Raw genomic sequence first — 19,003 nt, 5'->3', positions numbered from 1 at the left:
TCCATTGAGTACGTTACCATGTAAAGGTTTTTCTCTTAAAACCATGCCAGTGTTACTGTCATGCGGCATGATGGAATTTGTTTTTTACCCCTTTTTGTTTCAGCTATTTTTTCAAAAAATTAAATATCACTCAGAAACCAAAATGAAAATCATTGTTTCTCAAGCACTGAAAATGTGGGAAACACCAGAATTATGGTTGGTGATGTATTATTTATATTATGATTATCTTAATACATGATCTTATACATGATATTTATACATGATCTTATGTATAATGATACAATTGTTAATTATTTAATATTTTTTCTTTAGGTCTTCTGACTTAACACAGAGCAGACCTACTCAAAAGTTAAATCCGTTCTGCATGGAAAAGAAAATTTGTGCATGAAAAAAATCATATGTACCTTCCTTCATCTGTTTATCTTTAAACAAATGAGGTTTTCTGTGTAATATTCAACATTGTGTGCCAGGGCTGTCTACTCATGGTGTCCTCCAGTAAAAAAACCCTAGGTATGATTTCTCTGATTTATGCTATGAAACATTGTATATAGCAGCCCTAAAGGTAGGGTTTATTTTCAGGTTGGCTTTAGTTGAACTCTGTCTTTTGTTTCTCGGTTTGTTTGCTGGATACGAGTTGCTAAAATAATGCAACACAAATGTTCAGTAGAGCAGCATTACTGTGCATAAGCAAGCAGGCATTTTTTTGTTACAGGCTGTAGCCAAAAGGTGGCAGTCTTTGTCCCCAAAATTCAGTGCTGTCCAGAAAATATTATTTTTATTATTAATATAAACGGCAACCATAATTTATTCCTAGCTGCACTAGATAATAAACATTATTTGTGAAGTAGACAGAGGGGAAGAAACCCCTATACTTGAAAGTTTAAGGGTGACATAGCTATAGTTATCTTTTATTTTGACAGTAGAATGTTAAATAACGAGGCTTAGAAGACAGCAGTGATGGGGAAAGAGCACTTCTCAAGTAGACTGCTAATGAGGAAGAGCTACTTATATTTCAGGTTTTGGAGATGTTATTAGGATCTGGCACGTTAGGTCAGTAGGTTGCTATCTTCATCAATCAACATGATGAAATGCATAGAAATAATCCACTTACATAAAAATTCATGGTACAGTAGTTGATTTTCCTTTCCAAGTGTTCAGGTAGATCCCAGCAAAGCACAGCTTGTTTTCTCACAAATTAGTATTTTTATTTTTTTTTTAAAAAAGCATCTGCTGAGAAATGATAGCGTTTGCTAAAAACCTGCAAAAACTTTGGCTTTATGTTTTGGTTTGTAAATAGTAGTTCAAGGTTTGAGTTTTTCTTGTTTGTTTTTTTTTTTTCTTTCTTTTTTTTCCTTTTTTTTAATGATTGGAAGGAGTGTCAAGCACAAATGTTTTATTCGTTTTTGAAAAACTCCAACCTTGCAATCATATTTAACTCCCTTTATTCATACCTATACAGACACTTAAAAAGCTATGGCACTATATTAAACCATTGACTCGACAGTAACCAGAATTTGATAGGAAACTCTTATTGCCTTTATGGTTACAGCATGTTTTGAGGCAGTGTTTAGGGCAGTGATATCATATGTGACTAATACACCACATCTGTGTAGCCGTCCCAGCCGAGGGCATGTATCCATATCTCCTGCTGCCTCAGCAAGGCCCCAGCCAGCTCTGCAGTCGCACGGTGTCAGCATCAAACCCTGCTACCCCAGACCACTTGCGGCAGCCCTGCAGTGACCACGGGTGGGCTTCAGATGCAAAAAGATGTGTCTTTAAGAACCGATCAAGGAAGACCAAAACTTGGAAGAATCCTCTGCACTCGGGTAACATTGTACTGGAATGTGCTCACAGGGTCAAACGCAGAAAAGATGCCTGTCTGCTCCCTGGGCAAGCAGGTTGTGTGGAGGGGATGGGCTCTTTGGTAGGGCTCTGTCAGACCGGTACCAAAGTGAATGTTTCTTCTGGTTAGTTCAGGAAATACCTGAGTAGTCAAGGAAGCTTGAGAAAGCTTCAGTAACATGCCAATGCTTGTTGATGACCTTATGTTACTGAGTTTAAAGTGAGGAGAATTAAGAAATTTTAGGAGACCTTACCAGTGTAAGGCTTTGAATTCAAAAGTGTGGTAGGCAAATTTCTTGTAAGCAATCAAAGATTGTACAGAATCATGGAAAGAGTGTAGACTGAGCTGTTAATTCTTTTTATAAATATTGGTGTTTATTATTTATGCCCTATCTCTGCATACTGTCTCTATAATGGCACTGAATCTCTTTCCTAAGGCTTTTCAGTCAATTGTTCCTTCACACCTTCCACAAGTAGTTGCAGTAGACAACTGAGAAATTTTCTGATGCAAGAAGTCATTGCTCTGTCTGTCTTTATAGTTTTTATTACTATTTATTGGTAGTTATATGGTTGAGGTCTTAGTTTATATGGACTATGTCATCTATTAGAAACAGAGAAAATCCAGTCAGTGCGAACTCATTCTGAACTATTTCAGTGTTCCACAGAAGTGTTCTTCATTTTAATTCAGTGTTTGTTTTTTCAAGGGTCTATGATGAAGGCCTAATTACTGAGTATGTTTGACTCATCTTTGTATCCTGGTGTAGTAAAAACAATAATTATAATGTTTTTGTTGTAGAAAATACATTTCATACGATCTTCATTTCAATGGCATTGCATATTTTTTATGACAGATCCTGCAAATCACTTTTTTTCAGTACGTTACTCTGGAATAGGTTGTAACTGCTAAAAGGGCGTGAAAGACACTATTTAGAAGCCAAGTCGAATACATAAGTATTTAAGGGAGATTGCCCAGCAGATTTAATAACCAATGGATGGGAAATTTTACAGTCTGACATTGCACGAGTACGTCAGGTCTGTCATAAACGCCTTTGACAGGTGTCAGTTGGGTTGCATGAAGGTAACATCTAAGGCTGGTCGTACGTGTTTGCTTAAGGCAGCCTCCTGCTATCACCCCACATACCCTGAGCTGGAGGAACTGCCACCCAGTCTCATACCTGGCTTTGGCCACGCTATTGCCAGCGCCACGTGCAGATTTATTGGAGCATGCAAAGTCAAGGTGTTCACAGAGGCTTCAGCCTGCAAAGCGTAGCCACCTTCAAGGAACAAGGATCTCACAAAAGGGAAATCTACCTCCTTATGGAACCAGAGAGCTAGCTTAGGTCTTTCCTTTCTTATTTTTGTGATTCTGCTACACTAGTGTGTGGGTTTTTGATTGGAAAAACAGAGAAGGTAAGGAGCATCAGCAGTCACAGGTCTTTAGGGCTTTATGGTTTGTTAGGAAAAAGTGTTTGGCATGTGTTTTTCAGGATCACAGTTGACTGGGAGTTAAAACTGCTTGTAGCGACTTTAATGACCTTGGTGGTTTGTCCTTGTTAGGACTTTGAAGGTTGGAGCACTCTTACTGGTTGTAGATGAATGTGTGGCTGAAAAGCTCTATGGTGGTGGGTGAGGGATTCCTTCAGCTGACAGAAGAAGCCTTGCCAGCAGCATGGGGTCGTTCACTATTCTCCTACAATCTGAAGTAAGTGGGAAACTATTGTTACAATTTACTCACTGCCTCTGCAAACATAAGGTATTAGTTTTAGTCACCCTGGTTGCAGTCTTCAGTTGTCACTTTTTGAACCTGCAGGTGTTAGCTAGCTATGTGAAGACTGATATTACTCCCCAAGTGCATTTTAGAAGTACTTTGAGAGTCAAGAGGAAAAATTATTAAGAAAAATGGGAGTATTCTATGAAAGGAGTTCCCTAGGTCATAGCAAAATCTAGAGGTGCATCAAACTTAATGGAAATGAGGTGCTGTGTTGCATATTTTACTTCGTTTTCCAAATAAACCTACATACGATAATTAAATGCTGAATGTTTCAGCTGATAAAAACTAATTAAGAGGTGAAAGTACAGCAATCTTTTAGTCACTAGGAGAATACAAGTTACAAGACTTCCCTTAATAAAAACCAAAACACCCACTGGGTTTGAACTCATTACCTTTACAAAGTAAAGCAGATAAGGTTTTGACTATGCAATGCAGCCTTTCCTTTTGGGTTTGGGAATTTGCAGATGTTCCTTTAATTACAAAGGCAGTTTAATACTGTTCTTGAGATAGAGGGGGAAAAATACCATTATTACAAAAAAATTTATTTAAAATAATAATGCATAAATGGGATGGAGTCTATACATTATATATAGACTTGTAAGTCTGTATGTAAGTATGACTTCTGGAAAGTGATGCCTCTGTATCATTCTGTGACTTCAGCATTAATTCATAGCGTACCAGAAAATCCTTCTAGGTACATGGAACCAACGTCTAGTTACTAAGTTAGATGTTAAGATCCCAGGATTAACCAGCTAAATAAATGTGTGGCCAGAGAGTTTCAATGTAGCCTTTTTTTCTTTTTCTTACCAGACTTGCCAGAATATACAAAATTATGAAAAGACTGAATTATCGCTTAGTCTGAAAGTTGCTGTTGTAATTAATTCCAGCATCTTCAACAGCAATCAAGTCTTCAGAATGATAAAGTATGCTCCATGAGACCAAAGCAGCTTGGAATTTTATCTTTGAACGTCAGCTGTTTCCAAGAAAGAAACTAGAGGAAAATGCATTGGTTTACTCATTTAAAAATAATACTGATGTTCTTTTCATTAAGACTTTATAGCACTCCTATGCCTGGGAACCAACTCTGGAAATTGGCAGGGATGTGGCCTTGACACAAGGTTTTCTTTGAAAATCTGTTCCAGCTGGATCAAGTTGTTATCATTGGAAACGCTGCACATAGAGGCATATGGCTATTAGAAACGTATCAGAGCAAAACTGTCTGTAAGTGAAATCTTTGAAAATTCTTTGTGCTGTGATTTTTGAGTACATGGCTGAACAAGACTTTCCTGTAATTGCACCATTAATTTCTTACAGCTTGAGCCAGTAGCAGGCAGGGGAAACAGTCTTTCTCTCCTGAGGCACTGCCAGGGCATCCATGTGCCTTCTAGACCCAGGAGGCAGATTAAGGAGACATAAGGAGAGAAATTTCTGGTCTCATGTCTCTGTTCATATTAGGGCACTGCAAAGAAGCGTCAGCGGCTAAGGGAGTTGGCTGATGGGTTTAGGAGAGGCTGAGGAAGGTACTGGCACAAGGAGAACAGAGAATGGAGAATAATGAGGTGGTTTAAGGGGACAAGGGGAACAGGATTGGACTGTGCTGGGATTTAGAAATATAAATGGTACAAGATATCCTAGATGGGTTCAGTGAGATTGTACAGGAGATAGGGAAAATGGGAAATAGAGGTTGGCAGAGTGAGGAGATATTGGAAGGGGCCTGGAAAAGACTTGTCATGAACATGCTTGGCAATGTGGGCACCAAGGCTGATATGAAGAAGGAAGAATAATTGGTAGGTGCTAGAGATGAGGTGGAGAGTAGTATGAAAAACCTTAGCACTGGAGTTTGGGACACACAATACGAGCTTAATGAGCTCAGGATGTGAAGAGAGGGGTAGGAAAGAAATAAGAGTAGGGGTAGGGCCACGGTCAGGTAGAGAGGGAAATGGGAGTAAGCCATGATTGTGTTTGAAGGCAGAATTGGGTGCATTGCAGCACTGAAGTGGGCCAAAGAGTCTGTGCCTGTTTAAGCTGAGATGTAATGCTGGATTTCTAAGTCTTGGGTGAATGCTTGCAAAATCCATTACTGATACGTATCAAAACGGTTACCAACTGCCATCACTTTGTCAGTGAGAACTGCAAAGGTCTTAGATGGTATTTTCAGTGTTGTAACCAAGCAAAATCATACAGGCAAAATGATACAGTGATACTGGGGACTGAAGTTAGAGGCAGCTTCATTCTAGATTTCCTAGCTTAGTTTGGCTTTGCATCCACAATAGCGTCTGATGTTTTCAACATAATGTTTTTGTTATAAAATTTTAGAAATACAACAATGCTAATACTGATTTGTTTAAGTTCTCAGGGCAGTTATTGTAAGAGAGGGAATATTTGCTACAGTATCTTCACTCTATCTCTGTTTTAAACTGGCTCCATGTATTGAAGAGACAGCACACCTTTACTTCATGAAGCACTTCTTTCTTCACATCTTCACAATAATGTTCTACTTGCCTCAATATCTAGCTTAGAAAATTCCACTTCCAATAGGGAGTTGTGAAGGTGTTAGTAGAAAATTCAGCGTTTGAATTTCCTTTTTTTAACATTTCTTCCTTTTAATTTAGTCTATCAACAACTGAAAACCTGACCCTGTGGGAAGTAAAAAGCAATAGTCCAATTGACTTCACTTGAGAGAGAGTAATGCCTGCTGTTTTCATGGCTTGGTTTGAAAGCAAAGACAAGGCTCAGTGTCTTGTGATTGAGTGCTGGGCTAGGCACCGGAAATAAGTCCCTGAAAACTCTGGAAATGACCTTTGTTTTGAGTAATAAATCTTGGTTGATTTTTTCTTCTTTTTTCTGTTGTGTGATGGTAATCTGATTGGAAACTGGAAGAAGGACAGTATATCATAGCTGATTTTGTTGAACTAGACCACAAATTGCTAGGTGAATTTGAATTAACTTGGGAGACTGAGCCTTAGTGCAGAAGTGAGGGAAAAGCTGAGAGGGAACAAAGCAAAGACGATCAGTTTCGCTTGGCGCTTCTAGACGTGAACAGAACAAACACCTCGGCTGGTCCCTGGCCTGCTGTCAGGGCAAAGTGCCACCTCAAGCCTCCTGTCCCCTATGGACCAAGCGTGGGAGTACTTCCATTTCTCTTTTAGCTCATTTATGCTGCACATATGGTGTGGGATTCATCTCCCTTAACTTCATTCATATGAAGTTAAACATCTAATGCAGAAAAGAGTGAAGGAAAACTTCCAGAGTTCTTCCTGTACCTTATGAGTTATTTTAGAACGGGACAAGCAGCACCTTTGGGAGTTTTCTGCCCATAGATATGAAGGATGTTTAGTTAACTTGTGTAGAGACGTGATCAACTTTGAAATAGCTAAGGTTAGGTGAGATAAATCCTACCGATGGAGAATTTTGCATTAAATGAACTTGCATGAACACGGTTAAGCCGAAGCTGCACCTGCCAAGCGCCCAGCAGTAGTGCTGAGAGCTGTCAGAGCTGAGGGCAAACTGGTTTTTCTCAGATGTCATGTAAGTCCTCACGGTACTCAAATGCAGAAAGACAGCCTGGCATTATCCAAACAGGATAGTGATTGTGACAGGTAAAGTGTGTGACATGGTAGCTTAAACCTGCGAAAAAGATTATTACAGCAGATGTTTTAATCTAGTGATTTCAGTACAGTGGACAGGAATAAGTATTATAATGATACTTGCAGGTTATTATTGAATAAATATCTATAAATGTATGTGTATGCAGGTGGATGTTTAGACACATACGCAGGTCAGCTTCCCTTGATTTTTGAAGGTGTTTTACAAAGTAACACTGTAAATGGATTTTTAAATTTATGTGGAGGAGAGCAATGTACCAGTTGTGAGCTATTAATTGAATGCAAAACTTTATAAATTGTGTTGCCATGTTGCAAGTGGAATTAAAAAGATACATAAAGGTATTTCCAGAGAATTACCGAACCCTGGATGATTACATGATTGGTGTGAAATGCTGTGGAACCTTCCCCTTGGCCCTGAGGTAGGAGAGGCGGCTGAAGAAACTGGTTGCTGCTGTACCCCAGAGGGGCAAAGCAGATTTTAAACAGCCCTGAAACCGCATTAAGTTGTGTCTGCACTTGAACTGATACCTTGCTGGCTGGGACATAAAGAATTAAAAGTAGGGAATAAAACCTTCTTTAGCACATCATTCCTTTCTGCTCTGTGGTAGACATAATAACGTGGTAGGAGCAGATTATCAAATCTGCCTATCTTGTATCTCATATATTGGCTTTGTGCAGCCTTTTGAGCACAGCAGAACTCAGTACAAGACAAATGTGTTACCTTCTTCATCTGCAGTCTTCCTTCCCTGCCATGGCAATCTCCAGATGCCATAGCTAAATATAGTGTTGACCTAGTTAAGTTAGAAATGCATCTAATTACTCTGGGATTGTCTTAACCACTGTTATGCAATGTGAGTTTCATGTACTTTAATCCATTTACAGTCTCTTTTCTTTGTCTAGCTCTTTGCCAAGCTACCTCTTTATATTGCTTCAAAAAAACCAGCTAGGACTAACAACAATCAGCCTGAAAATCTAGTCTTGGATGGATATAAGTGGATAATTGTAGTTACTTACAATAATTATATATGCTAAGCTTTTAATTTATTTTTATACTTTATTTCTGCTTTGATGCAGCGCTTATGTTGACTGAACATTGTCTGGTTGAGTTGTAGTGGAATTTAATAGTAGTCATAGAGCAGTCATTTTTTTGTATGGCATTAGTTGCAAGATTGATATCTGTTTTAAGCTACAAGCAGTAAGAACCCTAATATGAAGATAACAGGGGCTAAATAATTTTGCTGTTGCTGCGGCTAGGGCGCACTGAATTTTAGTGATAGAATTTCCTAGAAAATATCTCATAGCTGAGAACAGAATGGGAAAAAAAATATGCTGCTGGGCTTTCTGGAAAGAAGAAACTGTTGTCTGCCCCCCCCCCCCCCCCCCCCCCCCCCCCCCCCCCCCGCCCCAAAGTCTCAAGGGTTAAAACAGCCAAACTGCAAGTCTGTTGTAATTGGCCTGTGTAAAAAAAAAAAACAACCACACCTGTGTTTCTGAAGGTAGCAAATATTCCTCCAAGGTCATCATCCGTCTCTGATACCTACAATGCTTCCCTGTTGCTTACAGCAAACACGAGCAAAGCTATTTGCAATAAAATAGTGAGACAGAGGGGCCGGTTTGCACATGGGTGCGTTCATTGCCCTGCGATGTGATACTGCTTTTGAGCCTAGGAAATAACAGCAATGCTGATGAACAACATCAGATATTCTCTGTTGGCTTCTTTACCTTCTCCACTAAATGAACTGCAAAAGAAGCAAACCCCAGAGTGCTGATGGAAGTAAGGAGGACTTGTGACAGGATTACCACCCATGCCAGAATATTACCTAAATTCATTTAATGCTAATAAATCTTCTTTCTCAAAACTGCCCAGGCATTTCAAAAGTTTTCACAGCACCTGCAGCCTTACAGGTTTCCTGGAAAGGAAATCCTTTTTTCACTTCTGAAATGAACCCCGAGGTGGGGAAGTCATAGGAAGGTACCTGGGTAATGTTTTCGGAGTTTGGTAATCTGTTAGTGAGTGCTCCCGCATGCACAGCACAGGCTGCTCGCGAAGAAGCCAGTAAAGAAAATTGCTCTGATGATTGAAACACAAGTTCTGGTTTCTTTCCCAGGAATATACTCAACTGCTGAACTATGTTTTAAATATTTCCTAAAGTGCAGCCAGATAACTACTTTTGGCATGTTCATAGCTCAATTACTATAAATGTCGATTGTAAATCAGATGTTCAAATTAATACTAAAGTTAATCAAAATTGCACTGAGTCTTTCACCCAAAGTAAGGTAACTATTGGTAGCTGCATTTTCTGCGTACAGAATACTGCTGGTTTTTGCTCCCTAATGTACCAGCACACTTGCTACAAAATATGAAAGAAAGAAGCTCTTAAAAACAGGGATTAGCTTTCCTTTGGTTTGCTACCTGCTGTCTTTTATTAACAAAGTTTCTTTACATTTGATTAAGGTAGAAATCCTTGTTACAACTCCACACATAGGACTCTGGGAGACAGGCTTTTCAAGTTACAGGAGTTCCTGGTTTTTTTTACCTACATATAGTTGTTCTGGGTTTTGGTTTTTTGTTGTGTGTGGGTTTTTTTGTTCTGTGTTTTTTTGGTTTTTTTTTTTTTATTTGGGGGGTGGCGGTGGGGTTGATTTTCTTTTTTTTATTTATTTATTTTTTAAAGACAAGCTTTCAGTACAATATTCTCATAGTTTTTTCTTGGGTTTAGACTTTTTGGTGTTTTTCAGTAAGGAAGGCTTTTAATTATTTTTTTAACGTCCAAAACTCATCTCAAATCAACCTTGAATTTATACACAGGATTTGTATTGGAGGTGAATCTCAAACAGATGCCATAGGAAAATAATGAGAAAGCGTGTTAGGGTTCAGGGCTATTATTTACTTTTGGTTGGATATTCAGATGCTAGGATAAAAAAGCCTCCTAGAGGTTTATCTACACTTTAATGACTACGATGTCCCACTGCTCAGAGCAGAGTCAGAGCTGGTGGCCCTTGGCAGCTGTACTCTGGGTGATGTTCCCAGGGACATAACTTGACGGTTCTGCATTGCGTGACATAGTACAGGGTAACAGCTCACACTGGCAAGACTCATAACTTACTGAAAGAAATGTTAAGGCATAGTGTAGTGAGTTTGGGACGAATATGTTAGTAGAAGGGCTGCTGACAAGCTCACGGTTTTTGACTGACAGAACTGAAGCTTTACTTCTTGGTTATTTTTCTAGCAGTGAGGCATGAAGCTGGGAATGACTAAACAAGGAGCATCTACAATTGAGATGGCACGTCTAATTTTTATGTTTAGGTACATCACAACATAGCGTTTTTGTGCTATTTTGAAATGAGATTTTATCACATTGATATTATAGAATAGAAACCGTTAATGTTATGGACTGAGATAATATCAGTACCTAGATGATACTCGTTATAATTAAGGGAAAGCAGTCTCTATCCTTTTTGGAAATTAGTAGCAGTTTGGTTTGGAGAAAATAAATTTCTAGTAGCCTTTCTGGTTTTATGTGTAGCAGTAAAAAAAAAAAAAAAAAAAAATAGAAAAAAAGAAAGGAACCAAGTAAATATAAATGCACTACATCAAGACTTGATAGTTGAAAAGAAAGGACGCAACTGCAGTCAGCATTTATGATAAGGCTTAGTGACCCTCTGCAATAGAGGTGTTCAGAAACTGTTTCAAACTTTCTTATGTTTATGAATTTATTTAGTCTAACTTCAAAACAGGATTCTAATGAAGAAGTTTCATTGAAAAGTAAACTGAAACACAAGGCACATGGAATGAGAAAAGAACTTCTGAGAAGTTAAACTGGGTACTCTAATGCTCTGGATGTTTGTGTGATGTTTTTCCTTGAAATTGTTGTTTACTTCTCCATTTATTTTCACCTTTATGACCATCTGTTCTGTTTTCCCCTTATTTTCTGTTGGATTCTTTTTTTTCCCCTCATCCATTCTGTTTCATTCACCTTTCCTTTGTGATCTCTATAACAACCTAATATGAGTGAGAATTTATCTGGGAATATCAGTTTACTGAAATCAAAATATCATTTGTCAGGGAAATTACCCTATTCAGACATAGTTCAGTGATTTTTATTTTTTTTTTTAATATTATTGAGAGGAAACAAACATTTTTTTTCTTCTCTCAGCCTTCTTTCCCTTACCTGTGACACTAGTACTACTGAAAGTACCAAACATTGACAGTGTTTTGAACATTTTGGGGTTTTTTTTGTGTGCAATGTGTGTTCCCTCCTGGTTCGTGCCCTGTTTTTATTCATCCTGCATTGTGATATGCTGGATAAGTCAGTTAATCTTCCTGCTGTTTACACAAATTGGGAAGTTACAAGGATTAGAGCCTTAACTGAGGGAACCTGTTGAACTGTGCCATAGAATGTACAAATTGCTCCTTATGTAAAGATTATATGCTGCCCTTGTCTTGTATATGCATGCACAGGCAAATACCTTTCCTCATATAGAGGTAAATACTCCTAAAATACAGACCCTTAAATAGTGTAACTCTAACAATGCTCACTCAGTGTTTATAATCCATTCCATGTAAATGCATATAGATAATGAACAATTCCCTTTGGGAAAACCACAGCTTGGTATGCATTTACTTGCTACAACAATGATTTTAGAGTATGCTTACTCAAATGAAAATATATTGGCATTTGAATTAAGTGTCATTACAATCTATTAAGTTAAAATTGCTAATCGTGCTAATGTTGACAGTCATTGCTATAGATAACTGTTCAGTCACTAAAATATTTTTAAAAGGTATTTTTGTCCTCAATATAAAAATGTTGCAGTATTACACGTGGGCTTTATAGTTTTGCCTCCAGTGTGTTAAGGAATTTTTTCAATGATGCTCCATCCCTTTGGAGACTACTTTAAAACAACAACAAAAGAAAAAACCCCACCCCCCCCCCCCCCAAAAAAAAAAACAAAACAAACAAAAAAACAACAAACCAAACCACCAAAACAAAACAAAACAAACCCCAAAACAAAACCAAAAAATAACCAAACACAACCAAAAAAAAAAATAAATTACCCCCCAAACCCAACGAAGAACCAAAACTGAAACCCCTACCTATCCCCCAAACATTTGTATACAATTTTTTTTTGTTCTGATATCATCTGTGTGCATCCACTAATATGTCACTTGACGGATTTAGGCTTATTACTAGCTTACCTCTTCTGTAGCTCTTCCAGATTTGTCACAGTCGTCTTCATGATACTGTTGAGATATTTAAAGCAAACCATGGTTAAGGACTATTACATAGAAAACGCAGCATATGCTTGTGTTGTCTACATTCACTGTACCAAAATTTTAATTTTTTTATTAGATTTGTGAGGGTGAATCACATAGCGTGTATTTGTGTCAGCATCTTCATGGAAAAAAATACATGTTGGTAGACTCCTTGTTTTGTTGTTTTGTTTCCTGTAGAAAATGTTGCTGAAATGTAGGTAACTTTTTTTTTTAATAGAACAAATGTACAACTGAAATCTTAATGAATAAGTCAATAAAGTACGAATCAGTACTTTTCATTTCTGAGCTGCCCCCTTTCCAGATGTTTCTGCTATTACACATCTTATGCTTCTCTAGCTATTTCTTACATGGGAGATAAATCTTAGTTTAAATTTACTTCACCAAGGCAAAAATGTAATTGAAATACATTGGGATCAATACAAACTATATAAGAAGCCATGAATTATTTTTCTAGCCCACTAGGTACTAATATCTAGGCACTGGTATCTCATGAAATACTAAATTTTTCTTCTGGTGAGTAAATAAATATTTCAGCACAGAAAGAAAAACTTGTCTCTTCCTGCATTCATTTCTGTATGGAGAATTTTTTTGATCCTTCTTTCATCTCTTTTCCTTTCAAACTCACCAGTCATGATCTTTTGTATTAATGTGCACAGAGTAGTAACACAACTATGTTTTTTTTTATATAAAGGAGTACACACCAGTGGAAAGGCATTGAATTGGAGTAGTTATTTTACATGAAGTGCCTTTTTCATCCTTGAAAAATGAGAGCTACTTTTGTAAACTACTTTTAGTGGGTCACTAACGTGCTCAAGCTGGACCGAGACCATTCAAAAGTTTAAGAACCTGTTTCAGTTGCCGCGAGGCTTCCCCCTCAGAGCAGTTAATTGGTGTTACTTCTCTTTTTAAATCTAAATGCAAAACCAAAAACAATGTGAGTCACATAAAGGTTTGATAACCTTTCAGATTGCAAGGTCTGCTTTTATAACAATTTACACACTGCAGGAGCAGTAGGAACAGTTCCGCAGAACCTCCCTGCTGTAGTTGGGGTGGGTTTTGATGGCTTCCCCTGGCATGGCCTGTCACGATGCACTGGGTGCTGTTGGGTTCTTTCACCTGTGTGTGCGTGTGCAGAAGGGAGCTGGTTGCATTGTTCAGTTCTGGTTTGATTTGCCCCATGTTGGAACAGTTTCAGTTCAATTCCAGTTTAGGTCAATAGGGTTGGCTAGGACCAGCTGGGTTTATGTGGGACAAGCTTTTTAAAGGTGCAACCAGTCAAAATCCAGGGATGTACACACAGAGCACCAGGCTCTGGGCAGGTGGACTTCATCTGCTCGCTCTTGCTTTTCTGTATCAGCCTGGACGTCAGTAGTGTTTCCAGTTTTTAATCAAATATTTGAGATCTGTAGCTCTGCACTAAAATAAAAAAAGTATGAAAAACCTTCTTGCTGGGGCTGCAGGGAAGATGCAGGAGGCCGGCAGTGGACTGAGGTTTTGGTGAGGCTTGTGCCTTCCTTAAGCTGTGCGATGAGCCCGAGCTGTGGAGGAAAGGCTGTGACAAGCTGCGGCTTTGCAGACCTCGGGGAACACAAATGCCCCCTTGTAACCAGCGTGGCTTTGCTTGAAACCTTCAGGTTTTTGTTGAACCATTAAATCTGAATTGGCCACCACAAATATTTTTCTTGGTTCGGTTTCCATTATAGTTCAAATGGTATAGCAATCAATATGAATTCTAATTCCATTTAGCTTTATTTCCGAAGACTTGATAAAAGTGCATACGGTTGTGAAAAGCACACGTGTGCAGGGCTGTCAGCTCCATGTAGCGTTACTGAGAGCCGGGAGCTCACTTGCCTCACGAGACAAAATACTTGAAAATATACATCTGTGCCAGTGTCTGATAGATCAAAAAAAAAAAATAATTCTGTGACAGGTCATTCTTTAATTGGTTTTGGGTTGTACATATATAAATGTTCGGTATTAAATAAAAATTAAAGTTACTTCCATAGTTAAACCCCTACATGAATTAAATTTTTTAACTAGCTGTGTTTTAGTGCAACCCATTTATATTTTTTTATTTTTCTTTCAGATGATAGTGGTAACGGAAAACTACTACAGGGAGTTCTGGATATTATTAAGAGGAAAAAAATACTACTGAATTACTGTCATTCAGTAAATATTATTTCTGTAATTGCAGAAAAATCCTGTGATTATGCACCATCTTAAGATTGTATGTACAACACTTCAAATCTGCTGAGTAAACAAACCTAGTCTTGATCTTTCTAACCTTTTCTATTTGATGTGTAATTTAGAAAGTACTCTTTATTTCATTTGCTTGCAAACAAGAGCATTATTAGGAAAGAACTCCTATTTTAATTTTAAGATAGATATGTGAAGGGCTGCTACGTGCAAACTGTGGTCCAATGTGAAAAGCAACATTATTTTGTGTTCTTTCAAAAGTCGCTATTGGAACAGGAGCTGCATGGTGTGGAGCACTAGTGGAAGAAATGACCTTATATATTTATTTATTAGTAGTTGAGCTGTTTTGAGAGTTTGTACCACCAATCATGGATGCTAAGGATTTGAAAAACTTGGTCTTGTTTTTTTGGTGTTTTTTATCTGGATCATTTGTTTCAATACAAAGTATCATAGCAGATATGTGGTGTAAATGAATTACACAATTCTCAAACAACATCTGTTTTTATACTGGAAGGAACACTTAGATTTAATGATGTTACCCATTATTTCAAATATATGCTTTTTTTCTTTTTTCAGCGTCTTGTTGAAGCTGCAGAAGATGCTTACCTGAAACATGAGTTTGATGCGGACTTACAGGTAATTAATAATTACCTTCTTAGATGTTTATCATCAGAGTATGCTACAACAGTTTATACAACAGCTTGCTAGAAGAACTGATGTAGAAAGCCAAGCATGTGAGTAATAGAAAGAAGCTGATTACAGAAAACAGAATTGATGAAGGCCAGCTCAGTATTTTGACAGGTTACGTATTTAGTGCTTGTGTGTTGGGAGGCCAGGCAGGTGGATTTTTTTTTTTTTTTTTTTTTTTTGAGATTTCATTTAAATTCCCTTCATGTATGCTTAGGTCAAGATTTTTTAAACACAATAATTAGCAGCATGTTTCATCGTTGCAGAGTACTGGCAAGGAATTGTTCTTTAGAGCGCTGAATTTGCAGATGGGGTGGGACCCACGGGGATGAGATTAGTATGACCTTGATTTGTGCAAATGGTTTTCGTTTGGATCTGTGTCCATTTTTTTCCTCATACCTAGGAGCCCTTAGAGCCATGCCATTACTCTCTCAAAATGTTGCCTTTAGGAATCGCGCAGGAAGGAGAAGCACTGTGGCAGCTCATGGCTAAAAAGGTTTAAAGGAAAAACCTTTGCTTAAATAAGAGACAGAATTAAAAAAACCGGTTAATTTAGAAACCAAGTAATCTAACCTAAAATGGGAGGTGTAACAGAAAGTGTTACTTAATACTTAAACGAGTAAATAGCTCCTTCCCTGTAATATCCTTGGTTTCTTGAATGCCTTCTTAGGTCGAGCTTTCACTTTGTTTCTATCTACATTTAATTTTAAAACCTTCTGTGAATATTTGCCATGTGTCCATTTCAATTTTGAGTTAAGCATTAAGGGAAGCAGAGACTTTTTCCATAGACTTTTTTTCTAAGAAATACACGGATCTCTAAGTTCTATTTTCAGATTTTATCATGATTACTTCCAGTAATCACAAACCATTTTATTTCAATGAAAATATGATGCAAAATACTGATTTCTGTGCATAAATGGGAACAGAAAATAGAGTGAAATTTTCAGAGCTAAGGATAAAAAATCGAGCTCGGGCGGGCTGTGATACTGAGGTCTGTTAGTCCGAGGCGGAGTAAGGATAAAACGAGCACTCTGAAACTGATAATTCATATTATTGTTGTATTCAATTCATGCTGGCATCTGTATTCAAATGCTTTAGTTCTATTACATTCCAGCTTTGGAGAGGTGTGCTGCCTTTTATTTTTTTGAACTTTAAGCCTTGGAGAAATAGGGAGCTCTTGTCTGAATAAATCAGTGAAAAGGCTTTATAGAAAATTTTTTAGAGGTCCGCAGTAAGTGCTTCTTTACTGCAGGATAGTTCTCACTTTGACAAAGTCCTTCATTTGCTGAGGCTTTGAAGATATTAACACTTTCAGGAAGCCAGTTAAAAGCCATTTGTGCCAGCAGCATTAACAGGACAATCAAATCTTTGTGTAGAGCTCTGTTGTTTATTACTGTCACGGTCCATTAAAGCTAATCAATTGTTAATCTTGGTTTCAGCGACCCCTTTGCAACCCTTGCTGGGTGATTGTTGTTCTTTATCAAAAATCTCGTAATACCATCTGCTATATATAAAATAATAGCCAGAATGATTTGATAGTGTACATCCCGTGGAGGGGGACCGAAGGCTTATATAATATACAATGTATATAATTCTGCTATCAAAGAGGAATTTTTTGGCATTTGTATTGCCTTGGCCGACGTGGAAGACAGGATTAAATGCTTTGAATTAGCGGAATGTGGTACAGCACCAGTCTGCGCTCTTTGTGCTCAGATATTCTGGAAATTCAGAAAGCACATAAAGGAAGTGCTTTTGTGCTTTTTATTAGTCCAACATCACCTTCTATGTCTTGAGGACAGTATAGATAATATTGCGTTGGGACATAAAAATGATATAAGGGAGAAATAAAATTATATTAATATTTTTATTGACTGTGAAAAAATACCAACTTAAAATAAGAACTGTAAGAGTTCATCTTTTCAACTGCTGGTATTCTCTTCAGCAAAGCTGGAATTATATTATTTGGTTAGGCTAGATCTGATCACCTCTGGGCATTTTCCCTAGTAACATTATTAGTTTTGTCCTTAGTTATTCTATAGGTGTTTTAATCGATATACCGTAATGCTGTATAACGGTCTAAGCACTAAGCTATCTATCCCTGAACTGAATCTATTGGCACTGCAAACAAAAACCTTGTAGTTATAAACATAAATAAAATTCTCAGTGAATCAAAAGAGATGAATCAAAATGGGTGATACGATATTTAACTCATCAGCATTACTTATTGCATGTTTGAGTAGTGGCTGAACTAAGAATCGGTGAGAACTGACTTTTAAAGATTTACCCTGCAGTATTTGGGCTTTGCAAGATTATTTTTTCTGTTAGGGTTGTGAACCAAGAGCTGCAGTTTTAGCAAGTTATGAGGAAATAACCTTATAAATGTTACTTACATTTGAACCTTTAACTCAATACAGCATTTTCTCATGTGGTGGGTATAGTTTCAGGTTATTCTGTATTATTAAAGACTTTTTTCAAGTTGTTGTTAAGTGGACTTACTACCTTTAATCATGCCTAATAATGAATGTATTTGGGGATATAAGATAAATTACCATTTGTATTGCTACAGTGAGTATTGTCACAATACTTCCATAGGCTTAAAGAATTGCTTGTCTTGCTTTATATGGGACGCTGTCCTTGTGCTTGCCTTTGCTTAAAATGAAGTAATTCCTCCTGATTTTGTGGCTTTAACATGATAAAGAAAACGATATGAGGCCAACTGCCAAGAACAGACCTAGCAAGAGTTTTGGGAGTTATACGTTTAGAAGTGATTCTACAGCCATCTTTTAGTTTTGTTGGCTTAACTGTTTGCCAGAGAAAAATGTGGGGGGTGTGTGTGGTGTGGTGGTGGGGTGTTGGTGTTGTGTGTGATGATAAGAGGTTGACACCTCCTGTTTGGAGGTGATTTATGAAAAAAAAAAATATTTCAATTCCTTTGCAATTATTCTTGTTAACTGAAATTTGGCCCTCCTGATCATTTACTTCCTTTGTGCTTGGGTAAGTGCTTCCTAAGATGTGAACTGCCTTGTTATGATTCACAGAAGCACCATGGTGGAGTTTGTATTCAGACCCCTGGGAGAGGCTCTGAAGTGGAAAACTCTTCCCTGGAGCTGTCATATAACAAAGAATTTGTTGCATATGCCACTGACATAACCACAGAGGTTTAGAGGCGCTCTCCTCCCACCACATTTCCTCAAACCACTAGAAACTGGGCAGATTTTGTTGTGTTAAGAATACACCCATGTGATATCCAGCTGCTTTCCTTACGCAGTCGCTAGCGAGGTGGTAAAGCCTGCTTAAACTGCAGTCAGGCGTCGGGGGGGCACCTGAGTCCTCTGCGGTATCGGGGTATTTATGTGATTGTACCTGAGCTCTTAGGGTAGAGATGCATAAAGCGTTGTTACCATCTGAACTCTACCATAGTGTTGTATCCTTTCTGGTTTTCAATGATCTCAGGAGGTGGATGCTCAGCAGTGGAACCGGTGCTGGAGTTCTCAGTGAGGCAGTAAAAGTAACTTGTACTTTTTTTTATTTAGAAACTTTTTTTTTTAAAATATTAATTTTAGGATCAATAAATATTTATAATACTTGGTTCCTACCCAGCTTTCATTCTTCTGACCCCAATGA

The 19,003-nt window shown here is 37.9% G+C and overlaps 1 protein-coding gene across 5 annotated transcripts in view; it reads left to right on the top strand.

Moving 5' to 3' along the window:
• Positions 1-19,003, top strand: part of CACNA2D3 (calcium voltage-gated channel auxiliary subunit alpha2delta 3) — a 468,281-nt gene that overhangs the window by 126,860 nt on the left and 322,418 nt on the right. For all 5 annotated transcript variants that reach the window (XR_008747525.1, XR_008747527.1, XR_008747526.1 and 2 more), the window contains one exon: positions 15,269-15,328. Coding sequence is in view for 2 of the 5 variants with exons in the window: in XM_055806468.1 (XP_055662443.1) it covers positions 15,269-15,328 (60 nt within the window). In the remaining 3 variants the exon portion in view is untranslated. The remainder of the gene's footprint in view (positions 1-15,268; positions 15,329-19,003) is intronic.

Source organism: Falco peregrinus, chromosome 5 (genome assembly GCF_023634155.1).
Source record: "Falco peregrinus isolate bFalPer1 chromosome 5, bFalPer1.pri, whole genome shotgun sequence".
NCBI lineage: Eukaryota > Metazoa > Chordata > Aves > Falconiformes > Falconidae > Falco > Falco peregrinus.
This window is presented reverse-complemented; position numbering and strand designations above follow the sequence as displayed.